Source organism: Camelus dromedarius, chromosome 32 (assembly GCF_036321535.1).
Source record: "Camelus dromedarius isolate mCamDro1 chromosome 32, mCamDro1.pat, whole genome shotgun sequence".
Classification (NCBI taxonomy): Eukaryota; Metazoa; Chordata; class Mammalia; order Artiodactyla; family Camelidae; genus Camelus; species Camelus dromedarius.
In genome coordinates this window covers 15,676,005-15,703,213 of record NC_087467.1, presented here as the reverse complement: position 1 = coordinate 15,703,213, position 27,209 = coordinate 15,676,005, and the positions used below count along the sequence as shown (strand labels likewise).

Here is a 27,209-nt window from a genome sequence, read left to right as displayed (position 1 = left end):
CAATGATCATGTCATCTGTGAACAAGGACAGTTTTATGTCTTCCTTCTCAGTCTTTATCTCTTTTATTTTCTTTTCTTGTTTTACTGTGTTAGCAAGGACTTCTAGTAAGATGTTGAAAAGGAATGGTGAGAGAGGACATGCTTTTACCTGATTTTAGTAGGAAAGCTGTAGTTTTTCACCATTAAATATGATGCTAGCTGTAATTTTTTTATACCTAGTCTTTATTAGATTGAGAAAGTTCCCCTTTATTCCTTGTTTACTGAGTTTCTATCATGAATGGGCATTGGATTTTGTCAAATGCTTTTTCTGCATCTATGGATATGATCATGTGATTTTTGTTTTTAACTCTGTTCATGGGATGGATTATATTAATTGAGTTTTAAATGTTGAACCAGCCTTGTATACCTGGGGGTAAATCCCACTTGGTTGTGGTATATAATTATGTACTTTCGGGGATTTGATTTGGTAACATTTTGTGAGTATTTTTGCATCTGTGTTCGTAAGAGATGTGGTCTGTAGTTTTCCTTTCTTGCAACATCTTTGTCAGCTGCTTTCTCTGTGAAGGAGATTGTAGAGAATTGGTATAATTCTTCCTTAAATGTTTGGTCGAATTCATTGGTGAACCCATATGGGCCTGGTGCTTTGTGTTTTGGAAGATTATTAATTATTGTTTCAATTACTTTAATTGATACAGGCCTTTTCAGATGTTCTGTTTCTTCTTGTGTGAGTTTTGGCAGAGTGTGTCTTTCAAGAAATTGGTCCATTTCGTCTAGCTTATCAAATTTGTGGGCATAGGGTTTCCAGAATTTTTATCTTCCTTTTAGTGTCCATGGGATCTGTAATGATACCCCTCTTTCATTTCTGATATTAGTAAGTGGTGTCCTTAACCATCTTTTAATGGTTTTATGCATGGGAGTGAATGTGCTAGAATTAAGGAATTGCAGTTAGCCTTAGGTATACCCATGGGTAAAGTTATGCATTTACACATCTGAAATGAAGGAAGGGTTGGAGATTACTGTTTTATAATAGACTGATTGTGTATAGCTACCCTGATAACTCATTTATGTATGCCTCCTGGTAGATTGCTTACCATTGCTATTTGGTTATATTTGTTGAATTCAGTTTATTTATACTGTAGTAGACATTGTCTTTTCTAAGTGTTTTCCATTTACTGCATTACTTTGTTTTTTCATTGAAACAGACTCTGAGGTTTAATAATTCAAACAGACATATGTAGACAAAATGAATAAACTTACTTCCCTTGGTCCCTTCCTCCCTCCTTCCCTTACTTCCTTTACGTTTTCAACTTTGCGTACTGGCTAAAAGTTCTTTCATAACTCTTTGAACAATGGAACTTTCATCTTTTTTAAAAAAAATGCCTGAATCCCTCTCTAAATTAGAGGTATCTGTTTCTGGTGATCTGTACTAGGATATATAGGACATCAGCCTAAATTATTTTCATGGAATCATACAGTTTGCTGGATTTAAACCTACACTGTATGTATGTATTGGCTCTTTCTGACTTGTGACATTACTTCCTCCCCCTTTTTTTTCAATATAGGTAAATGGACAGTGTGCTGGTCACACAGCTATGCAAGCTGCTAGTCAGAATGGACATGTTGATATTTTGAAGTTACTTTTGAAGCAAAATGTGGATGTAGAAGCAGAGGTAATTAAACTAAGCTTAAAAAATATTTTAAGTAAAAATTAATGTCCTTCTGTGTCATGAGATGGATTGTTTTCATTTTGAAATTTAATATTAACCTAAGGCTTTTCTGATTTTTTTTTTTTAATATTTTTTAAATTAAGTTATAGTCAGTTTACAATGTTGTGTCAATTTCCAGTGTAGAGCACAATTTTTCCATTCTACATATATACACATACATTTATTCATTGTCACATTCTTTTTTACCATGAGCCACCACAAGATCTTGTATATATTTCCCTGTGCTATACAGTATAATCTTGTTTATCTATCGGCTTTTCTGATTGAAAAGAAAAATTTGACGGAAGACAGCCTGAAGCATTTTGTGTTTTTTTGTGATTCCTCAATGTTCTAGGCATAACCCTCAGTGAAAATAGTTGTTTCCCTTTGCTATAGTAGGACTACCATGCTGTTGGAAGCCCAGTTGGAGTTACTCACGAATCATACTGGTGAAAATGAGCAAAGAGGAATATAAATTATATGGGGCAAGATTTTTCCTGATATGTGACACTCAGAGGCCTATCTTTGTGTTTTGTGCTTTTCTCCTGAGGGAACCAGTAAATTAGAATTTGTTTAGTCTTATTGTTTCTTGATCTTAGTGTGGGTTTTTGAAGATTTTACACTGCATGTTTATCACTCTATGTGTGTTTATGTGCTTAATTTAATTTAGGGTATATTTTTACTAAAGGAAAAAGAAATGTATGGCTGATGTGAGGGATGGCTTTTTTTTGTTGTGGTTAACCAGAACCTCATCACTTAAAAATATGTTAGAATTACATTTGTTTTAGTCCAATGCAAGATTCTTTAGAAATAAGCCAAGTTCTATCAAATTTAATACTAGGCAGAATGTTACAATTTTGTCCAAATGACACTCCCATCTGAGGAAGCTATGTAATAAGGATTTGAATTTCTGAGGGCTATATTTGTAGACCCGCTTGTTTTCACTAATTACAAAATTTTAAAGACATGTATTTGAAAAGAGAAGTCTTGCATTATTTTTGCTTTTTCTTTCCCCCAATTGTATGTATCTTGAGTTGCTGGACAGCTCCTAAAGAGCTGTAGTAGGCATAGATAAGTCATCTTTGATGTTGGAATTTTCTTTTGCCAAGAGTTTGAATTTTAAATTAGCATATTATACATTTATAAACTATATGCTTGTTATATTAGTGTGATATATTTATGAATGAGATTAAATAATTTTATTTTGCTTTTACAGTACTAATTTTTAAGTTACATCTTTCTTGGTTGTGAATTTAGGAAGCGAGTGTGTGTTAAAAGGTTTTTTTGGTGATGTAAGAAAGGCGTAATACCAATTTAGTACTTTGTAAGTGGCAGGCAATTGCTTTATTTTGTTGTTGTTTTAGTCTGGTCTAAGAAATGGAGTGAAATTCCCTGAGTTGAACATTCTATCTTTTAATTTAATGAATCCAGAAACTACAATAGCAGCAACTGCTAAAATACTAAAAACCCTTCTGATTAAAACTGATTAGGTGAGAGACTTGAAAAACCAATTTTTTTTTTTTGCCTGATATTTTAGAAACTATACTTTCTGATTCAGAATTTAATTACTAAGCCTGACAACATGAGACTATCTATATTATTTCTAAAAACTTCTTGTTCACGTGAGTTGGTACTGCTTTTCAGGAGTAGGTTTCTTTTTTCCTTAATTGAATTCAGATGCAAAACAAATGGTACACGTGGTAAGACTGAAGAGTGAGGCTCAGTAGACGAGGTGTTTGTAAATAATTTATCTTTCAGTTTGAAAACTATGTCTTTTACTAAAGCAGTGAGATATATATGGACTTCTAACATACCTCCTCATGTGAATTTCCATTCTGTGCATTTTCTGTTTTAAGAACTATTGTAGGCAGATGTAATTTGTACAAATAGTGTGAAAAAGGAATATTTACACAAAAGATTAAATTAATGACTTAGTTTCCCAAAAATTACATTTAAAAATTGGGTTGAAATATAAATATAATTTGTTGCCTAAGTAAGACTAAAACAAAAATTCATCAAAGTTTCATTTTTCTAGAATGTGAGAATTAACATTGTCTGTCATAAACAGCGACATGGTTTGTGTAAAACAGTGATTCTCAGTTGGGGACATTTTTGTCCCACAGCGGACATTTTCTGGAGACATTTTTGATTGTCACAATTGGTTGGTGGGAGGCAGGGGGATATTACTGGCATCTAATGGGTTGAAACTAAGGATGCTACATAAATCCTACAGTGCACAGGACAGCTCCCACAATGAAGAATTATATGGTCCAAAATGTCAGTAATGCTGAAATTGGGAAATCCTGGTTTAAAAGATGGAGAAGATAGTTAATTTCTACAATGAGGTATCACCTCACACCAGTCAGAATGGCCATGATTCAAAGGTCTACAAACAATATGTGCTGAGGAGGCTGTAGAGAAAAGGGAACCCTCCTACTACTGTTGGTGGGAGTGTGGTTTGGTGCAGCCATTATGGAAAATAGTATGGAGATTCCTTAAAAAAACTAAAAGCAGACTTACCATATGATCTAGCAGTCCCACTTCTGGGCATATATCCAGAGGGAACCTTAATTCAAAAAGATACATGTACCCTAATGTTCATAGCAGCACTATTTACAACAGCCAAGACACGGAAACAACCTAAATGTCCATCGACAGAGGACTGGATAAAGAAGTTGTGATATATTTATACAATGGAATACCACTCAGACATAAAAAAGAATAAAATAATGCCATCTGCAGCAACATGGATGGACCTGGAGAGAGTCATTCTAAGTGAAGTAAGCCAGAAAGAGAAAGAAAAATACCATATGTTATCACTTATTATGTGAAATCTTAAAAAAAAGAAAAAAAAAAAACGAACTTATTTATAAAGCAGAGACAGACTCACAGACATAGAAAACAAACTTGTGGTTACTGGGGGAAGAGGGGGTCGGAAGGGATAAATTGAGTATTAGAGATTTGCAGATACTAAATTCTGTATTTGGAACAGATAAACAACAAATTTACACTGTATAGCACGGGAAACTGTATTCAATATCCGTGATAGCTTATAATGGAAAAGATATATGAAAAGAAATATATGTATGTGTATGTACGACTGAGGCATTGTTTTGTACACCAGAAATTGACACAACATTGTAAACTGACTATATACCTCAATAAAAAAAATAAAAAGACACAATTGTAACCCCCAAGAATCTCACAGTCAAATAAAAATGATAGACTTGTGATGAGTGAGATGACAGAAGAAGGGATAAACTAATTTTGTGATAGTCAGGGAAAGTTTCATAGGAGAGGAATTGCCTGAGCTGAGTTTTCAAGGATATCTGTTCTCAAGCCAGCAAGGTAATGAGTAAGAACATTGAAGTCTGGGGAGCAGCATATGAACATATGGGGTCGAGTAAGTTGATAAGTTAGAGTTTTACACATGAGGGAACATTGGCAGCAGTTGAGTCTGAAATGGTCCACAGAGGTAGGCTTTAAAAGAGGTTTGGTTTTAATAGAGTTACACTAACGAGGTTTAAACATAAATTTAGTGTTTTACAAAGAGAATTCTGTCTTGTGTGTGTGTAGAAGAGATTGGAGTAAGAGTGAATTGGAGGCTGGGTGAGCTATGGCAGTAGATCAAGTGAGTGAGAGTGAAGGGAGGCCTGAATTGATTCTGTGCAGAACTGGAGAAGAGAGAATAGATTTGAGCCTAAATTAAAGTGTAAAAGCCATAGAATTTGGTGCTTGCCTGTAGGGGTTCAAGGAAAGGAAGAAGGTGAGCATGACCTACAGATACTGATTTTGTTGAGCATACCGTTTGTGATTCTATCAGCTAAGATAGGGAGGACTGGAAACAAGAGCAGGTTTTGGAGTTTGAGAGGAGAGGGAGGGGGGCAAGAGGGTAGAAAGAACCAAGATCAGTTTTAGATCTAATTTGAAGCCCCTTCACAAATCTTTTTAGGTAACCTCTTTGCAGTGAGCTATAGCTTTGTCCCATAACATCTAATCTGGTGCAGTATCAGAGGCAGAATAATGACCTGGATGTTTTAGCTTTTTTGGAATACTTAAGATAAACTTGGAAGAGAGCAACAAAACCTGTAAATTAAGGTCCTTGTGTGACTGAAGTTTTCTAATTTAGATTAAAAATCTGGAAATTCTTTTCTAGTGTGTATATATATTTTCCAAAATCTTTAAATTTTTCTTATGAATTTCCTTTTGATATATATTTGGGTTTTTAATTTTTTGGTTTTTTTTTTTACATAAATAAATTGTTGATGGAACCTACATAACAGTGTTTTGGTAGCAGTTTTTGAACAGCTATATATATATATAGCTGTTCAAAAATATATATATATAAAATAAATATATATATATATATTTCACTTCATAAATAATCCTGGTTTTATTCAGTGAGTGTTAGTGGGTTGATGTTCCCATGGAAGGAGTACCACTAGACAGGCTTAAAAATTATAACAGAAAATATATCCAGACTGGAGTTTAGGAAGAGCTTAAATCTAAGATTTTACAATACTGATATGTGTCACTAGAGAGGTTAATGATGCACACACAATTTTTTTTGTAAGAAGCTTGTCTTCCTGGGATATTTAAATATAATGCTGCTCAGAAGCACAAGAGTTGAATTTTAAATCTTTCCTGTGGTAGTTTGCCAGTTCCTTTATGCTCAAGGTTGACAGGTAACAAAAACTCCTAACCTTGTTTAGCTAGAATATTAATAAGGTAGAAGTACTCCCTGGTGGTGGTTTCCTACCTTCTCAAGAATGGTTGTCAAATCATTGTGGACTCCTACATGATTGATTTTACTTTTAGTATCTGTTTGAGAAAACATACAAAGACCAAAAACTGTTTTGAATTCAGCAACTGTTTTAAACGAACTGTTCATTTGTTTTAAATCAATTTAATCACAATGGTATTTATCAGTGTTATCTTTGGAAAGTAATTTAGATAAGCCTGGGTGCCATATGGATTTTTAAAACGCTTGCAAAAACTAGAGTCCAGCAGAGGTTACCATGGGTTGAAGAAAGTCTGAGAGTATGCTTACTTCTGGGTGTTAAAATTTGAGATGTGTATGGAATAAAGACAATACCCTTATAATACCTTTCTCCATCTGTATCTAACAAGAGGATGAGACTCTTTGTGGTATGGACTTGTGTATATTATCTTTTGGGTGCAGTACAGGCATTTTTTTTCTTTTTAAAAAGCAGTTTTTTACATTTGAAAAAAAATTTAAGCAATTGGGTCTTTTTTTTTTAATCTGTCAGATCCTCAGAAATGTGCTTATTACTGAAGGTGTGGCATACTTACTGGATTCCTCTGAAATAGTTTTGGGATTTTGGATGTATGGAATTATGCTTGCTTGTGTTTCTTTTTTATCTTTAAATAAAGTGCTTAACTTTTTTCTATTCTTGAATATACAGAAAAGTGTATTAGTTGTATCATCATTTAATATTTTTCTAGTGGTGTCTTACCATCGTGGCTGATAAATTAGGAGTACTGGAGAATCAGACTACTTCTGATATAACTGTTGGTCCAGAATATGTATGACCTAATATGATGATCCAGGTCATTGTCTGTCTTTGGAGCTTGTCAGTATTCAAGTGAATGTCTAGTTATTTTGTTGGCTCCATTCTGTTTCCTTTTCTCATGTTAATCAAGAGATGAATTATTATAGCTCCAAGTTTTATTTTTCTTTCTAAAGTATTCACTAACTCAAACTTAAATGCTGCTATTTAGGATAAAGATGGAGACAGAGCCGTTCACCACGCAGCTTTTGGAGACGAAGGTGCTGTCATAGAAGTACTGCACCGAGGCAGCGCTGATCTGAATGCTCGAAACAAGCGCCGACAGACACCACTTCACATTGCTGTCAATAAAGGTCACCTGCAGGTGGTGAAGACTCTACTGGATTTCGGCTGTCATCCTAGTCTTCAGGTAAAACCTTTAAAGAAATACATTCTTCAGGTATTGCTAGGATTCTGTTAAATGGAAGTACTAGGCTCTGTGGTAAGCATTCCTTTGTTATCAGATCTTTTTTTGTATGACCATTCATAGTAAGTGATAGAAAATGTACAGAATGTCATAAAATTGGCAGCGATTACTTTTTTGAAAAGCCTTTTTTAAGAAAGTGTCAGTAGATTGATTTTGTATTGGGAGGTTGGGGATGGGGACTTATTGTGAAAATATCAGCTATTAATTGATTTAATTTTATTGATTCACTGTGGATTAATTTATCTTAGAGTCTTGGTCTGGTCAGTAGTCTAGTCTTGGAAGATTTTCTGATTTGGCAAATACGTATAGGGTTTCAAGGTTGATTTATAGTAGGGCCTACTTTTTGAAGTGAGTCACCTAAGAAATGATTCTTCCCATCTAAAGTTTTGGCAGCCAGGTTAGTTAAATTGGATAGATCTCAGAGAAGTAATGAAGAAGAATAGGAGTAACGGGACTGAGGGTTTGAGAAGAACTGAAAGAATCAGGCTTTGTTCAGCTAGATGGTATTATTTCTGAGCTACAAACATTTTGATGCTGATAGAAGTTGGAACTGACAGCTTCTAAGTGGATGGCTGGATTGGAGGGTAGGGCAGGAATTGGGAGGGTGTTAATTTGTTGAAGGAGTGGGAATTTGTACCTGCTGATTTTGTGTGTCTGAAATGGGAGGCAGAGTCATCTGTTGAGAGTGAGTGGGGAGTGGTAGGCACAGAAAGGGTGATTGCGAGGTCTGATAAAGGTTTGGAATAGCTACTCTAGGGAACAGAAGGCAGGACAGATTAGGCCCGTAGAAGCTTATTCCAACCATGTTAAGAGCCATCTCAAGTTGGAAACTGAATTTTTAGTGCCACCAGATAGGAGGATAGAAGTTGGATTGTTGGATTGAACTTGTATTAGGAAATTTTTATATAGGTTGTTGAATATATACCTGGGATTGGCAGACTTTTCTGTAATGGTCCCGATAATATTTTAGGCTTTCACACGATTTCTATCACAATTATCCAGCGCTGCCATTATAGCATGAAAGCAACTGTAGACAATACATAAATGACTGTGTATGGCTGTGTTCCGGTAAAACTGTTTACAAAAATATGTGGAAGGCTGAATTTGGCGACTGTGGTATATGCCATAGGTTAGGCTATATCTGCCTTTCCTGAGAATAGCACTTGTGACTATGAAATGAATGAGGTCTAGTTATGCATTAATTCTGATGACTGATGGTGAATAACAATTTATTGCTAAATCGTTGATTAATGAAAAAAAGTAGTCAGCTTGAGAAAAAGGTAGACTGAGACTGCCAAATTTTCTTTTACATTTGCTTCCACTTTAACTAGTGACTTTCCTGCCCTTTGAAAACATTTAGATTAATGATCCTCAACCGGGAGTGTACAATGTGTTCATTTGGGGAGCTCTGAAAAACCACTGATGCCTGGCTCTCACTCCCAGGGAATCCAGCTTAGTTGGTCTGAAGAACAGCCTGGGTATCAGGAGTTTTAAGAACTCCCCGCCGATTCTAAAGTGCTACCAAGATTGAGAACCACTGACTTTCAATTCATTAATTCATTACTATGGGGCTTCAAGACTGATGTGGGTTTGGTAAGGAATTTTAGGGTACAACGAATGTGGTATGACAAGCCATTGTAACCTAATGAATTGGGGGGGGCAGCTTTTCCACCTCATTAATTTTTGTTATTTACTGAATTATATTTGAGGGTACTTAACTTTTTATTTTTCATTTTCTTTGGAAAGCTACAACATGTTTATTGTGTTTTTTATCTAGACTGAATAGGCATTTCTTTACTATAATGAGGCTAGTATATCTTGCCTGCGTTTTTAAATTTAACACACAGCACGTTTTATCAATGGTTGTTGGATATGACTTCTGTTTTGGTTTCTTCAGTAGTTCAGTATAAATGTTAATATTACATTTGATGATTGATTGAAGAAGAACTAATGAAAGCCTCTTTAAACTTAAAAAAAAGGATTCTGAAGGTGATACCCCTCTTCATGATGCAATAAGTAAGAAACGTGATGATATCCTGGCAGTTCTTCTGGAAGCTGGGGCAGATGTTACCATTACAAATAATAATGGATTTAATGCTTTGCACCATGCTGCACTAAGAGGAAATCCCAGGTACAGATGTCACCTTTTACTATTTTATATGCAATTTAAAAATATTTTCCTATTGCTGGTTTTCTTTTTCTGATACTGATGAGGATATAATTTTGGCTTTTTTTAATATTTTAAATTATTTTAAGGTCTGTGGAAATTACGTCTTCATTAAGTAGCTTAGTTTTATATGATGGTTTTTTTGGTTAAACTAATACAAGTATTATGAAATGACTGTTTAAATATATGTTAAATATGGAGATAAATATGGATATCAAGAATACTCATATTCTAAAAATTTAATTAAAATACATTCCATTTTGAGATTTATGTTTCTTCAAGATCATTTCCAGGTGTCTTCTAATCCGATGTTGTCCATTTGCATGTTAATTATTTTGCATGGTAATTATTTTCTTAAACTTGTGGCTAAATAGGAGGTTGTGTAATTTCTTATTAATAATATAATTAGCTATATAAACTTCTAGTATGGTAAACTTGTAGTATGGATGTTCTCCAACCATTGTTGTAGTAATAGGTGATCTACTGAAAAAACTGCTTGCTGGTTAAAAGTCTGAGAAAGACTTTCGGGAAATCGTAGAATTTATAAAGGATCTGTAAAATCCCACAGAAAAGGAAAATGCTTAGCTTTGCTTAACCTAGAGCTTTCTATAAATGAAATTTTTGGAACAACTGTACTTTGAAAAACGTTTTAGAAAACTTTATATTAGATGTCTTGTTTATAGTTGACTCAAACCTACATATATTGACTGAGGGAAATGTTTACTTAGGAGTTTATTTTGATAATTTGATCTACCCTAAAATTTAGGTATAATTTATATTAATTTCAGGTGTTACAACATGATTTGATATTTGTATATATTGTGAAGTGATCACCATAGTAAGTCTAGTTAACATTCATTACCACACATAGTTACAAACTTTTTTTTCTTGTGATGAGAACTTATAAGATTTGCTCTCTCAGCAGCTTTCAAATACATAGTTCAGTATCATTAACTGTAGTCACCATGAGTTCTTATTCTTTGATTCCATATTGCATTTTTACATCATGTTTCCTTTAGTATTTTGCTATTTTTTAACTTCTTAGGGTCACCACTAGAGGGTGAGCACAGAGAACAAAAGGATTTTATTGCTATTGCTTGTTGGTACTTGTGACAATAGGTATATAATCTAGGATGAAATAAATGACCATATTTTAGGTTGTTTTGATTTGCTTTTTAACTTACAAGTATTTGAAAACTTCATACTTCAGCATTGTAAAGGAGACAAATAGTATTATATGTTCCCTGACTTTCAAATAGAAGATGATAATGTTAGTATTTACCACAGGCCAGGCTTCTAAATAGTTTACATGCATTATTTCATTTAATCTTTTGAATAGCCTTTGGAAACAGATGTTAATATCCTCATTTTATAGGTGAAGAATATGAGGCTTATAAAGAGATGAATTTACTTATTTAAGATCACACAGCTGATTAGTGGAGCAGCTGGAACTTGAGCAGGATCTATTTGACTTTACCATCGTTGCTCTTAGCCACTTCATATATATATATATTTTTTTTTCTGGATTATGGTATTATAGGTGAAGCAAGGCAAACACATGGAACAGTGAATGATTTAACTAAGAATGTATTAATATGTCAAACCCACTTCCTGCATGTCCTAAGCCTGTCTTTCTTTTAACTTTATCTCCCACTAATTAAAAGCCCTCTGCCCACCTTGCCGTTCAGCTCCATTATACTACTCTGTCTTCCTAAAGTTGTCTCCTCTCTTCCTTCATTTATTAAGCTTTTTCTTTCATTGGGATCCCCCTGTCCCCTTCTTTTTTTTAACCAGGTTTCTTCAGAGCTCCTAGATCTCATTGAAATAATGTTGTTTGCTCTGCACTTCCTTGTTCTGTGTCTTTTGCGCTTATAATCTGCTTTGTGCTGCCCCTTAGTATGTGCATTTTTATGTATCTTTGTTAAAATTGTGGGCATGCATATTTATCTGTGTATCTCCCATAATGTTAGTGAGAACTCAATAAATGCTAGTCTTAATTTGATGGTCAGGACAGTGCTAGTTATCACAAGAGTATATGATTAATTAGAATGTGAATTCTCTAGAGAAACTGTGTCAGGAGTTCAAATAGCAGTTACTTCAAATTAGAATGGTCAAAAGTTTTTATTGAGGGAATTTAATTTCGGTTATACTGTTTTTAAGATACAAAGTTTTAAGACAGACTGAAAATTGAAGTGTTTAGGAAATGAGTCACTTTTAAATATTTTGAATTGTTTACCTTTACTGAAAGTAGGCATAGTATATTTAATAATGTTAAGCCTATACAAGGAGGTGAAAATACACCACTTCTGTTTCTTCAGTTCTTGAGAACTTCCCTGGATATTTATAACAGTGACTCTTCCTACCTGATAATTGGTGTCAGGTGACATAAAAAGAAGAAAAAGAAAACTTTTATTCTAAAATCAAGTGGTGCTTAGTTAAAGCTATGCAACTTCTTAAAAAATATTTGTGTTTCCCTAAGATGTTTTATGTAGTTGTGACTGTAGATTGCCAGATAAAGAGGGCGATTTTAGTTGGACATGAAAGCGTATCAGAAGATAACACAATTTATATATTGGTTGTAACAAGTTGGGTTGTTTTGAGTTTTTTTTTTTTTTTTTCCATATCAAATTTCTTATTCTTAAAACTGGCTTTTCTTTCCTGGTACTGACTGGTGTATGTCCAGTATGACCAGTGATGTCATAAGACAGAATATATCATTTTTGGTGTACTCAGAGTTTGAGAAACAAAAAAAAGCTTTTTATTTTACAACTGAAAAAACAAATTTGTGGAGGTGAAATATCTATGAGTAAAAAGTAGCAATGTTTAATATTTTGTTCCTTTTGTGAGGATTAAAGTCTTTTGGTTCAGGGTCAGAAGAATTAGATACTTACTGGTTAAGTCTGTCCACAAGATGCTCTGCAGCGTCATCATCTCCTTTTCCACCTTGCCTATCAGTGTTCTGGTAATAGCAGTACAATTAAATGCTCATCCTGTGGAACGCAGTGACTCAGAATTTCTAGAGTTTTATTTTAAATAATGTTTATTTTTAATTTAAAATATGCACATGTCCATGTGAACCACACTGTGGCATTTCTGTTATGGTTTCAGGTGACCTTCCCAGATAATTTCTTCCTTTGAAGGAAGTTTTGTTTTTTTTTTATATTATGTGGAATAGCCTACATTTTATTACCACTTCTTTTCTGAAGGATAAGAAATTTAATGCCAAGAGACCATAAATAAGTAAAATAATTTTATTTGAAATCCTTACATCATCCACACATTTTTTCATAAAGCTTTTTATAAACATTGTGTACCACCTTGGCTCTTCCAAGAAGAATTAACAGTGATAAATTATTTGATTTAAACCACAATCTGAACAATTTAAATAAGTTGAAATTAGTTGACATGTGATTGATATTGATAAATGGAAACACTGGCTGTCCTGTAGTAATCAATGCATAGCTACAGCTGGTTGAAGGGGACCAAATCCATTGAAGAGGCGATTTGGTTCCATTTTACCAGCTCTAGCAAAGCATTGTGGTGCTGCTAGTCTGGGATCCAAAACAGTTTAATGTTTTTAATTTGTAAAATCATGGTTATGGACCTTCCACAAATGTTAAGAGATTCTCATATCAATATGAATGTAAAACCTTTTACTTTGAAGGCTCTTTTCCTACTATTTCCTACCCTCAAAGTGCGTAAGTCTTTGCCCTTTGACGCGTTGTTAGTACATTAAGGAGTTATCAATGTACATCTTTATTTTTAACACGTTTGCTTAATTCTTAAATGTAGACGGTGACCTGTTTCAAAACAAACACCATTTAAAAGAGCAAACAGACCATGATGTATTTCAGAGCAATGTTTTCTGTTTATCTTTGGGCAGCAAACCAAGTAAGTAAGCAAAATAGTTTAGGGAAGAGTCCTGCTAGGCATACTTTTCTACTGCTGCTGCTTTTTAAAAAATTATTATTAAAAGCTGCTATACTATAATGCTAAAGTATGATACTTAAGGACTAACAGCAAGTTGCTTACAGGGGGTGGAGGAATGAGTGGCCTTAAGAAAGTACATCATCTGCCCTTTGGTTTATAAATAAATCACACATGTATTGCTTAGACTTGTGTTGAAAGGAACTGCCCTGTGTGATAACTTATTTTTCTTTGTTTTTGCTTATGTAGTGTTACTAATCATAGGCTAATATTTAACCCTTTTAAAGGTCTAATTCCTTGAATTCTCTTTCATTTGAGGTATAGATTACTTCTCATTATCAGCTTTTAATGCATTGATTTGTGGTGGTTAGCAATACATCATGAATTTGAGTATTAAAATCTACCATTAAGACCCATAACAGCAAGTTTTTATTATAAGGTGATTTCAATATGGGGAAGGAATGTCTTCTGAAAAATACTCGTTTAAAATAAAAGTTTGAGAAATTATAGTTTGCCTGTAAGGTAAGTGCTCTCAGTGAAATACAGAGTAAAGAAATAGTTAACTGTTGTGAATCAAACTGGGAGAAGGTCAACACAAATTCAGGTAACAGTCAAACAATTCTCATATTAAGTATATTCTGCATCTGCTGGTGAAATTAATGTAACTACAATTCTTTCCATCATTTATTCTAATAGAAGTGAAACAGCTGTTAAATTGCCTGGACTTAAGTGCTGAAGATAGCAATAAAATAAAATAGAAGCAATGGCTTCTATTTTTACTAGTTCTATGGGAGCTGTTTAGCAGATCCAGTTGCTCAAGTGTGCTTTTGGATGGCAGTTCAGTTTCATATACTGGCCATATCGGGGTAAGGAGAGGCCATGGAAAAAAAATAGTACAGCATTTGATAATGTCAGCATCTGTTATCCTTGTCAGAGGGACAGTTGAAATGTTTGAGTTACACCAGTGTCAGCAGATGCCCAGAGTTTAATATGTACTCAGTTAAAAATGAACAGCTGATCTAAGTGATGGATGTGACATTTTAGAGTGATTGAAAATACTCTTAGATATGTTAAGTTAAACTTGTAAACACTAGAGTCAGTATATAATTTTACTTTTTTGGATGAGTAACAGATGCTGTCATTTTATTTTCTAAAGATTATATGCTCAATGTTGTAGTAATGAGATTCTTAGTCACTGGAATGTTTTAAAATAAGTATTTAAAACTTTTGTACCTGTAGAATGATGAATATAATTGTTCATTATAAAACATGGGTTTAACAATACCTTTTGAGTAGTTTTATAGGGGAACCTCTACTTTTAAGGTATATATTTTCAGTTTTTGATATTTAGGGCATGTAAGTTAATCTTAACAAATGGAATATGAAGCTTTGCCATTCTGTTTGTGGATGATCAGAAAGAAGGGCTATTCTTGAGTAAATTAAGCTTTGAACTAATTTTTTCTTTGACAAGGTAGAATTTAAAAATTATGAACTTCTTGTAATTTCCAATAAATATGCAATAACTTATGTGCTATCATATCTAATAGAGTCATTCTCTCATTCTTTATAATCCACTGATAAAATGAAAATCATCTAACTTATTAAACAGAGAGAAAATTAACAACTGATAACTTTAGAGCCAATTCTATTCAACTGTAACACAAAATTTAAAATATGCTTTTGACACATGTCTGAACACTCCAGTCAAAATAAGACTTTTAGTAAGAAATGGTTAGAATATATGAATATTAGTATTTCTTTTTTTCTAAGTCTATCATAGTAGCTTAAAACAGGTGCTATTTATAAATTGTTGCTAAAAGCTTTATCATTTATAATTTTTATTAATATGTGTTATACAAAATAAAATTACATATTAATATCTCTAGCATACTATAAATTTTACTATCTCTAGCATACTATACATGGTAGGTCTACCATGTTTATAAAAAATTGAATTGCAATTTCATTGTGCCAATAAAGATAGTTTATCTGTATAAATTGGCTTCTTGACTATTGCTTTCATTTTATGTGCTTTCTTTGGAGAAAGCAAACTCAAGGATTATATAAGGAATAAATTAATTTCTTTTAAATATGTGCCCTGTTGACTTATAGCTGTTTCCTAGGATTTTGTCATTTTTCATGAATAAATATGATTTATTATAAATACTTAAAAAGCATTTAAAGTGGAAACTGAGTTAGGGACCTGATAAATTTGAGAAGGACAAGGACCACTTTTATTTTCTTTGAGAGTAGAGTTTTACATAGAAGATAGCTTTTTAAAGTTATAACTATGTCTTTAGTTTTCAAAAAAGAAAACCTAAAGCAACAAAAGTTGCTTCAGAAATTCCTCTAATATTAATAGATTACAAATTTATCAAAATATGAAGAACAGGTGTTAAAAACATAAATGAAGTCAGCTTTTGTTATATCTTGGTTTTCTTAACAAATAAGTCAACCCTGCTAATATAATATCTAAATTAAGATCAAATTGCAGAGACAGAAAATGGGTCATGTGTATCCCTCATTTTTTTGTGCTAGTAATACTGTTCTCTTTTGTATTCAGATTTTAATCATGTGAGTAATTAATTTAAAAATGTAAAATGTAGTATGCTTTAAATTTATAAGATTTAAAAGGAGTTTCACGACAATTTTAAATCGATTTCAGTAGAACTTTTTCCTCACAATATAAACCTTAGTGATATTTAGTTTCCATCTGTAAGTAGTAGATACATTTTTCTGATGTTAGAATTGCCAAAGGCCATCTCTTTGATATTAGGTGAATTTACCATATGAAGGTCATTCACAGAGCTGCAGTCTAGTTCCCGCTTGGTGGTTTATTGCCTACCAAAAATACATACTTCTTTACATTCCATAGCATTGTATGTTCATATGGGTACATAAAGAAGTATGTACTCTGAGTAGGTATTGCTAAGTTGTTAGCTGTAAAAACATGAAATGTTTTATTTTCCCATTTGTTAGTAAAACATTCAGCTTACTGATGGAGAGCTGGTAGATCATTTGCAGAGACTATCAAAGACTAAACTTTATAACAGATTTACCTGAGGCATGGCATTAGTGCCATTTATGGTTCCTTGTTCTTGGTGGACATAGACTTCTAGACATTGACCAATTATCTGTTGAACTTTGTCCTGGTTTGGTTCTTTTTGCAAGAGATTCACAGAATCAATGGGGATATAGAATGTATTTCAGAAATTGGTAAAATCGGCCTAGTGTTTCTTCATGGTCTTCAGAGCAAGTTTCTTCTTATTACTTGTAGTTTGTTTCTAGATCCTACAAGTAGACAGTAATTAATTCAGTGCAAATTCTTTTTACAAACTAAATACCGTATTAAAAACTTAACAGCCAGCCAATTAGCACTTCTTATGATATTGACTCTAAAGTTGAAACAAGGAAAAAAAACTAGATCATTTTAGAGTGAACTGAATGTTTAAAGATGACGGATTTTTTGTTAGTTTTTTTTTTAAAGTCTAGATAAGATCTCCTGATCATTTGAAAACTTGTTTGTTGCTCCTTTCTTTTTGTTAGTTGCTTACCTGAATTTTGCACTTTGGTGCTCCTGTTTGGGTTAAATACAAGTTCCAATAGATGTATTACTGTCTAATTTTAGTGAGTTCAAGTTGTTTTGATTCTTTAATTTTTTTAATATAAAGGATAAGTACCAGAACAGTCAACTTTTCCAAAGTCTCACTTAAAAGAACTGAAAGATACTAGCCTCTAAGTGGTTGGGTTTTAGCTTGATGATTTAGCATGAAAAGAAATTACAGTTGGTGAGTTGCTTTTTATTGCTGTGGTATTAAAAGGTTAATTTTTTTAAAAACTGTGAGAAATTTTCAGATTTGAGAAAGGAGAAAAAAAAAAAGGCACAGAAAGTAGAATTTCTGCAGCCTGTGATTAAAAAGCTAGTGCAGCTCATAGAGAGCAAATCAGAATGGAGCGGTGGATATAGCCCAGGGCTACAGCAGTTCAGCAACGCAGCATTAGAATTTCACTGTGCATGTTCTGATTTATTTTTATGCCTAACTATTAGAGTAAGCATTAAAAAGTATTTTGTGATCTGTCAAGTTTCTTGGTTGACTAAACCTTGAAATAGTTAATACTTTTAAACAGATAGTATACTCAATAGACTACTGGAAGCAGAAAGTGATTTACTGGGGATTCAAAATCACCATTTAATCTGAAACAATAGAGACTAACTCTTTAGTAATGTAAATGACAGGAATGGATTTGTACAAGTTTGAGATCAAGAGTTATCTGTCATGATATTTGAACACTGTTCCTTTTTAGCACTACATAAGCTCTTTATTTGAACTGTGAAATTAGGCTGTGCCCAGACAGAATTTAATCTAACAATAAAAACATGTATTGAATAATAGATAAGCATGCAAAAAGTCATAAGCATCCTTAAAAGTACAGGCCTGTGGTGCTCTATTACCTGTAAGCTTAGTGTCAGGCAGCGTTAGCAGCGGGAGGAGAGATAATGACCCCGAGAGTCACATCAGCAGCAGCCATCTCATCTTGATTGTTCCTTCACTCTATTTGCTGAATCAGCGCTTCTTTTCATGAGCCGGGTGAAGTAAGGGGGAAGTATCAGTGAACACAGAACCTCACCTTTTAGGATAAATTTGATAAACAAATGAACAAACAAGAGTAAACCAGCCATCTTTTCCCACTCCCTTCCCTTATGCTTAAAAAAACAAAAACAAAAAGAAAAAAAAACCCCAAAACTACAATAAAACTGAATTCGCATTGGCCATTTGATTTGGAAGGTCATATTACTAGTGTTGCACAGATACAAGTACCTTGTATCTGCTGTATTGAAAGTTAAGCAACCAGGGACAGTTGCTACAACGGCCAAGAAAAATGAACCTCACTTATTTCTCAGATGGACTGCTTCACAACAGGGGGAAAGGTTGCAGAGAAGGTTAATTTTATAATATAAAAAAAGACAAAAAAACCCCCAACAAAAACCAAAACACACCTTACTGCCCCCAAATAACTGAAGCGTTCACCCTGTTTTCCTTTGCCCACCAGAATACATTGGGTTCTTCTGACTTCTCAGGAAATATTCTGCATCTTTCTTGCTGTGAGGTTTTTTTTTTGGTTTTTAGTTTCCAGGATTAAATGGTAGATCTGTGTTGAAGCTACCTTGTCATATCCAGAGGTCATGTCTGCAAGCAAGGTCAGGACTTCCACATGGTCACTACAGAGGTTAACATATTCTTCCCTCAGTGGCCACAGGCTAAACTGTTACAGCTTTATAGGCAGCTAAGCATTTGAAACATGCACTCCCAGGCAAACAGGCTCCCTTGTGCCTCTCTCTTCCCTGACCATATTTAGTCAACCATAGCAAAAAATAGTCTCTCAGCTGTCGATTGTCGATCCAAAAGCTGAGGAAGCCTCTATCTTGCTTTCTGCCTATTGATTGTTCATCCTGCGGTCCAAACACTGCCTTGCCATTTGTCCTGCCCTTTTTTTTTTTTTTCTAAAGCACTGCCAAATAAAGCGGTCTCTCATGTTTCCACTTACATTTCCCAGATTTTCACTGAGCTTGCGCTGAGACTAGGAAAGCCTGATGCGGCTGTCACTATACTTAGAAGCACTGCAGAGAAAAAAGGAAAGAGGAAAAATATTACCCTGGCTAGTAGCAAGATAGTCTTCAGATAGATATAGAACGAGTAAAATCCCTCTGCTGTCAAAATATATTTCACAACCTGATTTTTTTGTTGGTAAAAATATGGATAGTGTTACTTTATATAGCTAAGGTCCTGAAGGGACTTTGTAGTGTTAACATTAGAACTAGTATGTTGCAATACATTTTTTTTAATTTAATGAATAATATTTGAATGGAAAATATGTAAAGATGGTAAGTAGAACCAATATAGTGAAGCTAGAAAGAGATCACTAAAGAAGAAAAGAGTAATGTGTAAATGAAATCTTGAAAATGCTACTTAAAACTTCTAATTCAGTGTCAATTTAGTTAATTTTTTTTGTAGTGCTTAGGTGAAAAACAGTCTGGAATGCTTTTGAGTAATTGTGTACTTTTATATTGAAACCATATATACTTACATAACTATTAAGATGCATTTTATTATTAATTAAATTCTATTTTACTTTCTAATGTGAAGTGGTTTTTTTCCTCCCTTCTACACTGCCATTCCGCTTTAATTTTCTGAAATAGCATTTAGGCATGATCATTTCACACCTTACCCCAGACTTAAATAGTTACTAACTTGTCTGTAACTTTGCCACATAGTGTAAGTTGCAAAGGAAAAAGTAATTTTGCTCTAAAATTTAATAGCATTTTCACCATTAAGTTTAATACTGAAATTTATTTTTTAACTAGGGAGAAAAAAATATAACATCAAATCCAACAAACCTGTGGAGATACAATTTAAGATCTTACAAACCTAAGAATGCCCAAGAGAAACCAACTGTACCTTATTCTTAATTCAAATATAGTCTCTTAAGTATTGATCCAGTTAAGAACCAAGAAAAACCGTTATCAGTTTTCTGAGCTCATTCTCCTGCAAGGAAAGTTTGTCCTTGACATCCTTTTTGTCTCTAGCATCTAATAAACAGTGGTTTAATTATTTTGGATGGCTATTTTAAAAGTCACGTAAAGAATGCTTCTGTGTAGATGTTTGGCAGTTTTAAAGAGCCAGCTTTCCAAGATATTGAAATAATTTTAGACACACTGTGAGAAGATGACACATATCTTAAAGTGTAAGATAGGTTTTCAGGTTTCTAAATTGCTCTATATATGCTGACCATTTTGTAGCTGGGAAGTCCCCCTCCCCACCCAAACAGACACTTATATAATGTTATGAAGGGCCAGGCACTCTTCTAAGCCCTTTTAAATTTTCATAACAACCTTATGAAATAGGATTTGTGATTCTTCTTACATTTTATAGATGAGGAAGCTGAGGCATTGAAGGTAAGTAACCTGCTCAAGTCATTAGCCGTTCAGTTTGCTGGTGCCAGAATGTGAACCCAGGTAGTCTGGCTTCAGACTGAGATCTTCGCCACTGTGCCTGCTCCTCCTCTGGTTTATAATAATGAAAGCAGTGAGGGAAGGGCCCTCGGGGACTGGAACATAAATCAAAAATGTCGCATGTTGCTAATCTTGCCTCAGGATGCTCAGAAAGATGATTGTTCATTTGATTGTTTCTTTCATTCCATCAACAAAACTTTGAGCACCTAATCCTAGTTGCACGAAGGGAGTTTAAAGACAAGTAAAATGGGCTTCCCTGGCTTCTATAGGAGAAGGAGAAATAAGGGCTTATTAGTCATTTAAGAGATAATTTTAGTTGTGTTATTTTACGAAAGCTCAAATACTCACCTGTACAGCTCTTCTGCAGCCTGTGTTGTCATTGCATAGCTCTCATTTTGAGCTAAATTCTACTACATTACCAAATTTCTATTTAATGAGTTTAAGCTGAATTAACCTCTTAATTATGTTATCTGTCAAAAAAGAGTTTGTGGGGGGAAAAAAGCACATCAAAAAAATTAAAAAACATTTAAGTCATGTCTATTCATCACTATAAAAAGATGAAAGAAAATAAAACTATTCATGTTCATTTGCTAAAGTGATTATCACAGATAGCATTTTGGTATATACCCTTCTAGGCTTCTTACCTCCATCCTTTTAGGTACTGATGTTTGTTGAATAAAAATGTTTTCAGACCGTTGCACACTAACCTGCTTTTAGTATGCCCCGAAGAACTGGGATTGATCAACTTTCTTAAGTTCCTTTGTGGATTCTGGACTGACCTGCTTTCATTATGTTTGAGAGGTTCTTCATTAACTCAGCACACATTTATTGAACACCTAATATGTGCTATAGCGCTATTCTAATGTCTTTTTATATTAAGTAATACTAATATGTAAGGCCTCTACAGTTTAGCTGCTATGGTTTATTTGGGGAAATGTTGCCTGTTTCTGAAGAAAGATTGCAAAGCATGGCAGGCCCTAAAAATGGACCCAGTGCCATTTGACTGTTACATACCGATGTAGACAGCTGTTTGTCCCCTCTGCTTCTTAGAACTCATTTGTTCATCATTCAGCAAACGTTTGAGTACTACCAGATGCCAGGGATTATGCTAGGCACCACTATTAGTTGTTCCGGAACTTAATGCTTCTTTGGCACTATTCACAGATGCCTGCTTAACTGGTAGTAAGATCTTATCCTTAAACCATCCATGTCCTTAACCTTTTGGAAAACAACCAGATTGAGAAATAAAGAAGAGTGAACGTTAGGGAAAATACCTCCAAATCATACTGTGCTCCATAAGTGAGAGTCTATTGTCTTAAAAAAATGAGTGATTTACTGAGCTGGTAATATCCTTATCCCAGCAACTCTGTGGGCCTTCGTGCTTGCAGCATAATAACAGTATCCTCTTAATTAACTGCGGTGCTATGGGGAGCAGCCAACCTTCATGGTTACATTGTGGGTTCCTCAGATTGTCTACCCCATGGGAAGAAAGGAGACAGACCACTCAGAGCTGCTCTGAACGTGAGGGTGAGGGGACCAGGGACTGTTCTGTTTTTCTCTTAGCTCGTCTTGCAGGCTGGGTCCGAAGATTGGCTCTTTTCCTGAGGTGTTGTGTTATTTGTTTTTGTTTGTTTGCTTTTTGTGGGGGGAAGGTCAGGAGTCAACATTAATTAGCAGCTTTCTAATTAAGGTGAGAGGGTGCTAGGTCTCTGTTAAAATTAATCTACCCCAGATCTCCAGTGTAGAAGAATTCCAAATAATTTATGTAGATACTCCACCTTCAAGGAGATGGAGTATAGCTTTCCATTCCTTAAGTTTAGGCTGTGCATTGTGACTCTGTTCCAAAGAGTACATGGTACAGTGTAGTATTCTGTAGTGTAGAAGTGGGGAGAAAGAGTAACTCTAGAGTGGAGAAACCTGACAAACACTCCCTCTGGCAGATGATCATGGTTCACCTCAGCAGTGACAAGTCATGTTGCTAGCATGCGCCCTGGCTGTGATGTGATGGAGTGGCACTACCTCTGAGACCTTCCTCCTCAAAACTCATAATCCCAATGTAATCATGGGAAAAACAGACAAATTCCAACCTAGGAGCATCCTACAAAGTAACTGATGAGTACTCCTCAACACTGTCAACATCATCAAAAACAAGGAAAGTCTAAGAAGTTGTCACAGCCAAGGGGAGCCTAAGGAGGCCTGAGAGCTAAATGTGGCATGGTACTCTGGAGCAGGAAAAGAACATCAAATAAAAACTAAGGAAATTGGAACGAAGTATGGACTTTAGTTAATAGCAGTCAGTGCTGGTTCATTAATTGTAACACATGTATTATACTAATGTAAAATTTTAACACTAGGGGTGAGGAATTCTGTACTATCTTCACAGTTTTCTGTAAATCTAAAATAGTTCTAAAATGAAAAGTTTATTTAAAAACACCAAAAACAAAAATTAATTTGCCTTCTCCTGGCTAGTTGACGGTTGGCTTTTGCGTTAATTGTGATTTGGGCTGTCTACAGTATTTCTTCACAACTTATCCCAACTAATCAGGAGTTGATTTTGTTGTAATTCCATTGTCAACAAAATAATAAGTTTAGTCTCATATTCTTTTAAAAGTATATGAAAGCCAAATGTGTATTTCAGAAAAAAATTTTATCCAGACCAATCTTATCTTAAAAAGGTTTAGTTATTTTAAAGGGAGCTTTTTTACTTGAATGCTGTTAATTTTGAATTTGTAAAAATTGTGAAATGATTAGATTTGTGTGGAAGTGGTATAAAGGGTAGGTTTGGAAGGGGGTTGTTACAGATGTTCAGAGGAAAGGTAATGGAAGCATATCTAAAGAATATTTGGGTCCATGGGAGAGAATAATTGTAGTTTTAAAAGGGAAAGCCAACAGAACAAATTGAATGTAGGAATAAGAAGGGACGAAAAGATCTTGAATGATTCCCAGGTTTCCGACTTGGGTGGCTGGTTAAATGGTAATACAAATAACGAAAATCAAGAATACAGAAAGAATTCTTGGGAATGAGAAAAGGGAATTTGTGATGTGTAGGTTATAGGTCTATAATCTTAGAACTGTAATAATACTATTATATTGAAGGGTTTTAGACTCTGTACTAAAACATTCTACCTACGTTATCTCATTTAATTCTTACATAGCAATCCTATGATATTTTACAGAGATTTCTGTGGAAGTTTGGTATTAGAGATGAATCATGACCATTTGTTGCAGTTAGAGATATGCGATATAATGGGTGAGAGCATATAGTTGGGTCTTCACAGGACCAGAGTATGGACCTTGACTTTATTGGTCCATAGAGATGACTAATACTAGTTAACGTTAATAAAGAATGCCAAATTACTATTCACAGAAAGAAATATTGCTCAGTGGATTATAGTACTTACACCAGCTGATCAATAGATTTTTTTTTTCCCCTGTGGGGGCAGTGAAAAAAAGGAGGAGAAATCTATGAAAAGCTAAGTTAAAAATGGAAATTGACTAGTGAGACAGCTGGTTGGATGATCTTAATGGACAGTGTCATCAACCTGTGATGACTTTGCATATGAGGATGTACTGAAAACTGATAGCATTCTCCTGATTTGCCTGGAGGGTAAGTTAGACTAGGGCTGCTTGTCAGAGGTCTTTTTTCCTGGATAATACTGATAATACACTGACAAATTATTGTTCTCATTCTTTATCCAGGCTTCATACGAACCATTTCTTCACTCTCTTTTTAATCAATCATTATTTTCCAGAAAAAGACCCAATTTTCTTTTTTTTTTTTTTAATTGTAATTTAATCTTGGTGATTCCTTATTTAATCATTCATTTGTTTATTTTTTAATCCCGATTCAACTTCTGGATCTCCTCTTCTACAAATCTCTTTTTCTCTAGTATCCATTTGTTTTATTTACTTAATCCACTGTTGTCTGGTATATTCATCTCATTTGCCAATGTAAGACTGTTTCTGTGGGAAATCAGAAATTACCATTTCTCTTTAAAATAGAATTGCTAGTATTCTGATAATCTAATCAGTTTAAAACAAGGCATTTGGATTAATTCCAAATTTCTTTCCATTTTTATTTTTAATGATATATTTCTTAATGTCTCAGAATTGTGAAGAGGAAAGATATTTTAATATGGTTTTTCTGTGGTGCAATTTCAACACTTATTTGTGGGACTAATTAACAGAATAGATTTATTCTGGAAAACAACTTGCTCCCTGAAAATCTCAATTTTGCATTTTAACATTAGGATTTGATATACTTTGCAGAATGTGATATAGAAGGGACTAGGGGTATTTTTTGTCACTGCCAACGGTAGCCTGGTACTGCTTTTTCCTTGTTCTGACAGGTCAGTTACATGGATTGTTATAGAGGGGAAAAGCAAAAAGGCACGAAGTAATGAGAATGCAGAGAAGCAGTAGGCTTTCAAGAATACATAAGATCTACTTCCTTTTAAATGCCTTAGTAACTTTCTGAGCCTCTGGTTCTTCTTTTTGAGGGACCTCAGCTTTCCCTACATTGTTCACATATGAAATGCAAGAAGGAAGAACAAGTGAAAACTATTAATGTCTTCTGTTACCACCATTTCTCTCAACACAGTTACATCACAATTTTTCTTTATAACATGTGTTTACCTTATTATTTTTAACAATAACATTTTGCCTTTAATAAACTTTTTTCATATGATTTAATACTTGTATCTTCAAAACTATTCAAAGGATTTATAAAACTATAAATTCTGTTTCTCACATGGTCATATATGTAAGGTAATAGATAATGTATGGCATTAGCATCACGGTTATGTCAAATGCAAACACTCAGTAGTATGTTGTTGTATCAGTACTTTTCCCTGTTAAGAATTTGAGTCAAAGTCTATGTAATTTCTAGTATTTTATTTTAATCCACTGAATGAAGAGGTTTAGAATCTTTATGATTACTGAAAACAAACTAAAGCAGGAATCTTTAGCTTTGTATGAGGTCCATGAATGGCACTTAGGGGTTTTTGATTCCCTCAAAAGTTTATGTAAAGATTTTTATGTGCATTTCTCAAGAGAGAGTTCATAGCTTTCCATAGATTTCAAAGAAGTCTGTCACCCATGAATAATAATTTGTAGCTTCAGTAACAGCAACTGAAGGGTATCTTTATGTTTTGATTCTCAATTTACCTTGGGTCATAAACCTGTTAAAAATCTGATAAAAACTATAAACTTCCAAATTTGAGTACAGTTGTAAAGGTTCTTGGATCCTCCAAAGCCTGTTCTCAGCCTTCTTGTTCTCACTTCCTATGTGGGATTCATAGACCACTACCATTAAGGAAACATGTTCTGGGTCATGGTAGGCCTTAGTCTTGTTATTTTAGGGGCTTGCAGTTTCATTTACTCACATTCTTATTCTGCATCTTCAGACTGTTTCTCCATTCACTTATAACATTGCTCTATTTCAAATTTTTAGCTCTCATATATATCACCTTAGAAAGAACTATCCCTGTATATCTTACTATTATTTCTTGCCCTTTTATACTCTACTGGCACTATTTTAAAAGCTTTTCTCCTATGTGTTTAGTGCCTTTTTTAGGCGTGTCTAATACATGTTATCAGTGTTGTCTGTGCCAAGTCAAGTACTCTTTACAGGAGTAGTTATTTTAGGTCTGTCTTTAAAAAACAAACAAGTAGTGAATAGATACATTAAGGGAGCTTTTTTCCAAAATTATGTTATGAGCTTTCCACATAAAATGTGTATGTTAAGAAAAGTTACTGATGTATGGTAAGAAAAGTTGCTTCTAATTTTACTTTCCTTTTTGAGAGGTAGGTTAACTTTTTCTTTACAAAGAATCATTTATTGATAATTAGTTCCCCTCATCTTTTATGGTTTAATCTTTGGTACTCTTTAGGATAACTTTGTCTTCTTTGCTTTGGAAATACTTTGTTACCATATATTAAATTTTAAGTATTAGATTCTAGTGACCATTTTGTGTGTTTTGATATCAACTGGACTTAGCTCTGCTAAATGACATATATTACATTTTTAACTCTGCAGAGTTCATGATAATCTGCCAGTTAACATAAAATTTGTCTTACTTAACACTATTTTTTCTACTTTGTTGTTACCTGGCTGTTCTGTATTAACTCTTCCATTAATATATACTATTCCAATTGAACCTAAGCAATTCTGCAAAGCTGAAATTGTATCCTTATTAGGGTGTATTTCTTTTCTCTTTTGTTTTCCCTTTGTAACACTCTCATTCTATTTTTATTCTAGTCTCCAAATAGTGATAATTTGTTTTGCTCTTAAAATTAAGTATCAAGAGGCTATGCATTTGAGATTTAGAGATTTGAATTTCTGATTGTCTCTAAGGGCATAATTTTCTTATAAAGAGGAGTATTTTCATTTGATTTCAAA

The 27,209-nt window shown here is 34.0% G+C and overlaps 1 protein-coding gene across 1 annotated transcript in view; it reads left to right on the top strand.

Annotated features, from left to right (window-relative positions):
* Window positions 1-27,209, top strand: part of MIB1 (MIB E3 ubiquitin protein ligase 1) — a 91,017-nt gene that overhangs the window by 39,990 nt on the left and 23,818 nt on the right. The window contains exons 10-12 of the mRNA XM_010976836.3: window positions 1,563-1,670; window positions 7,449-7,646; window positions 9,683-9,834. Coding sequence (XP_010975138.1) covers window positions 1,563-1,670; window positions 7,449-7,646; window positions 9,683-9,834 — 458 coding nt within the window. The remainder of the gene's footprint in view (window positions 1-1,562; window positions 1,671-7,448; window positions 7,647-9,682; window positions 9,835-27,209) is intronic.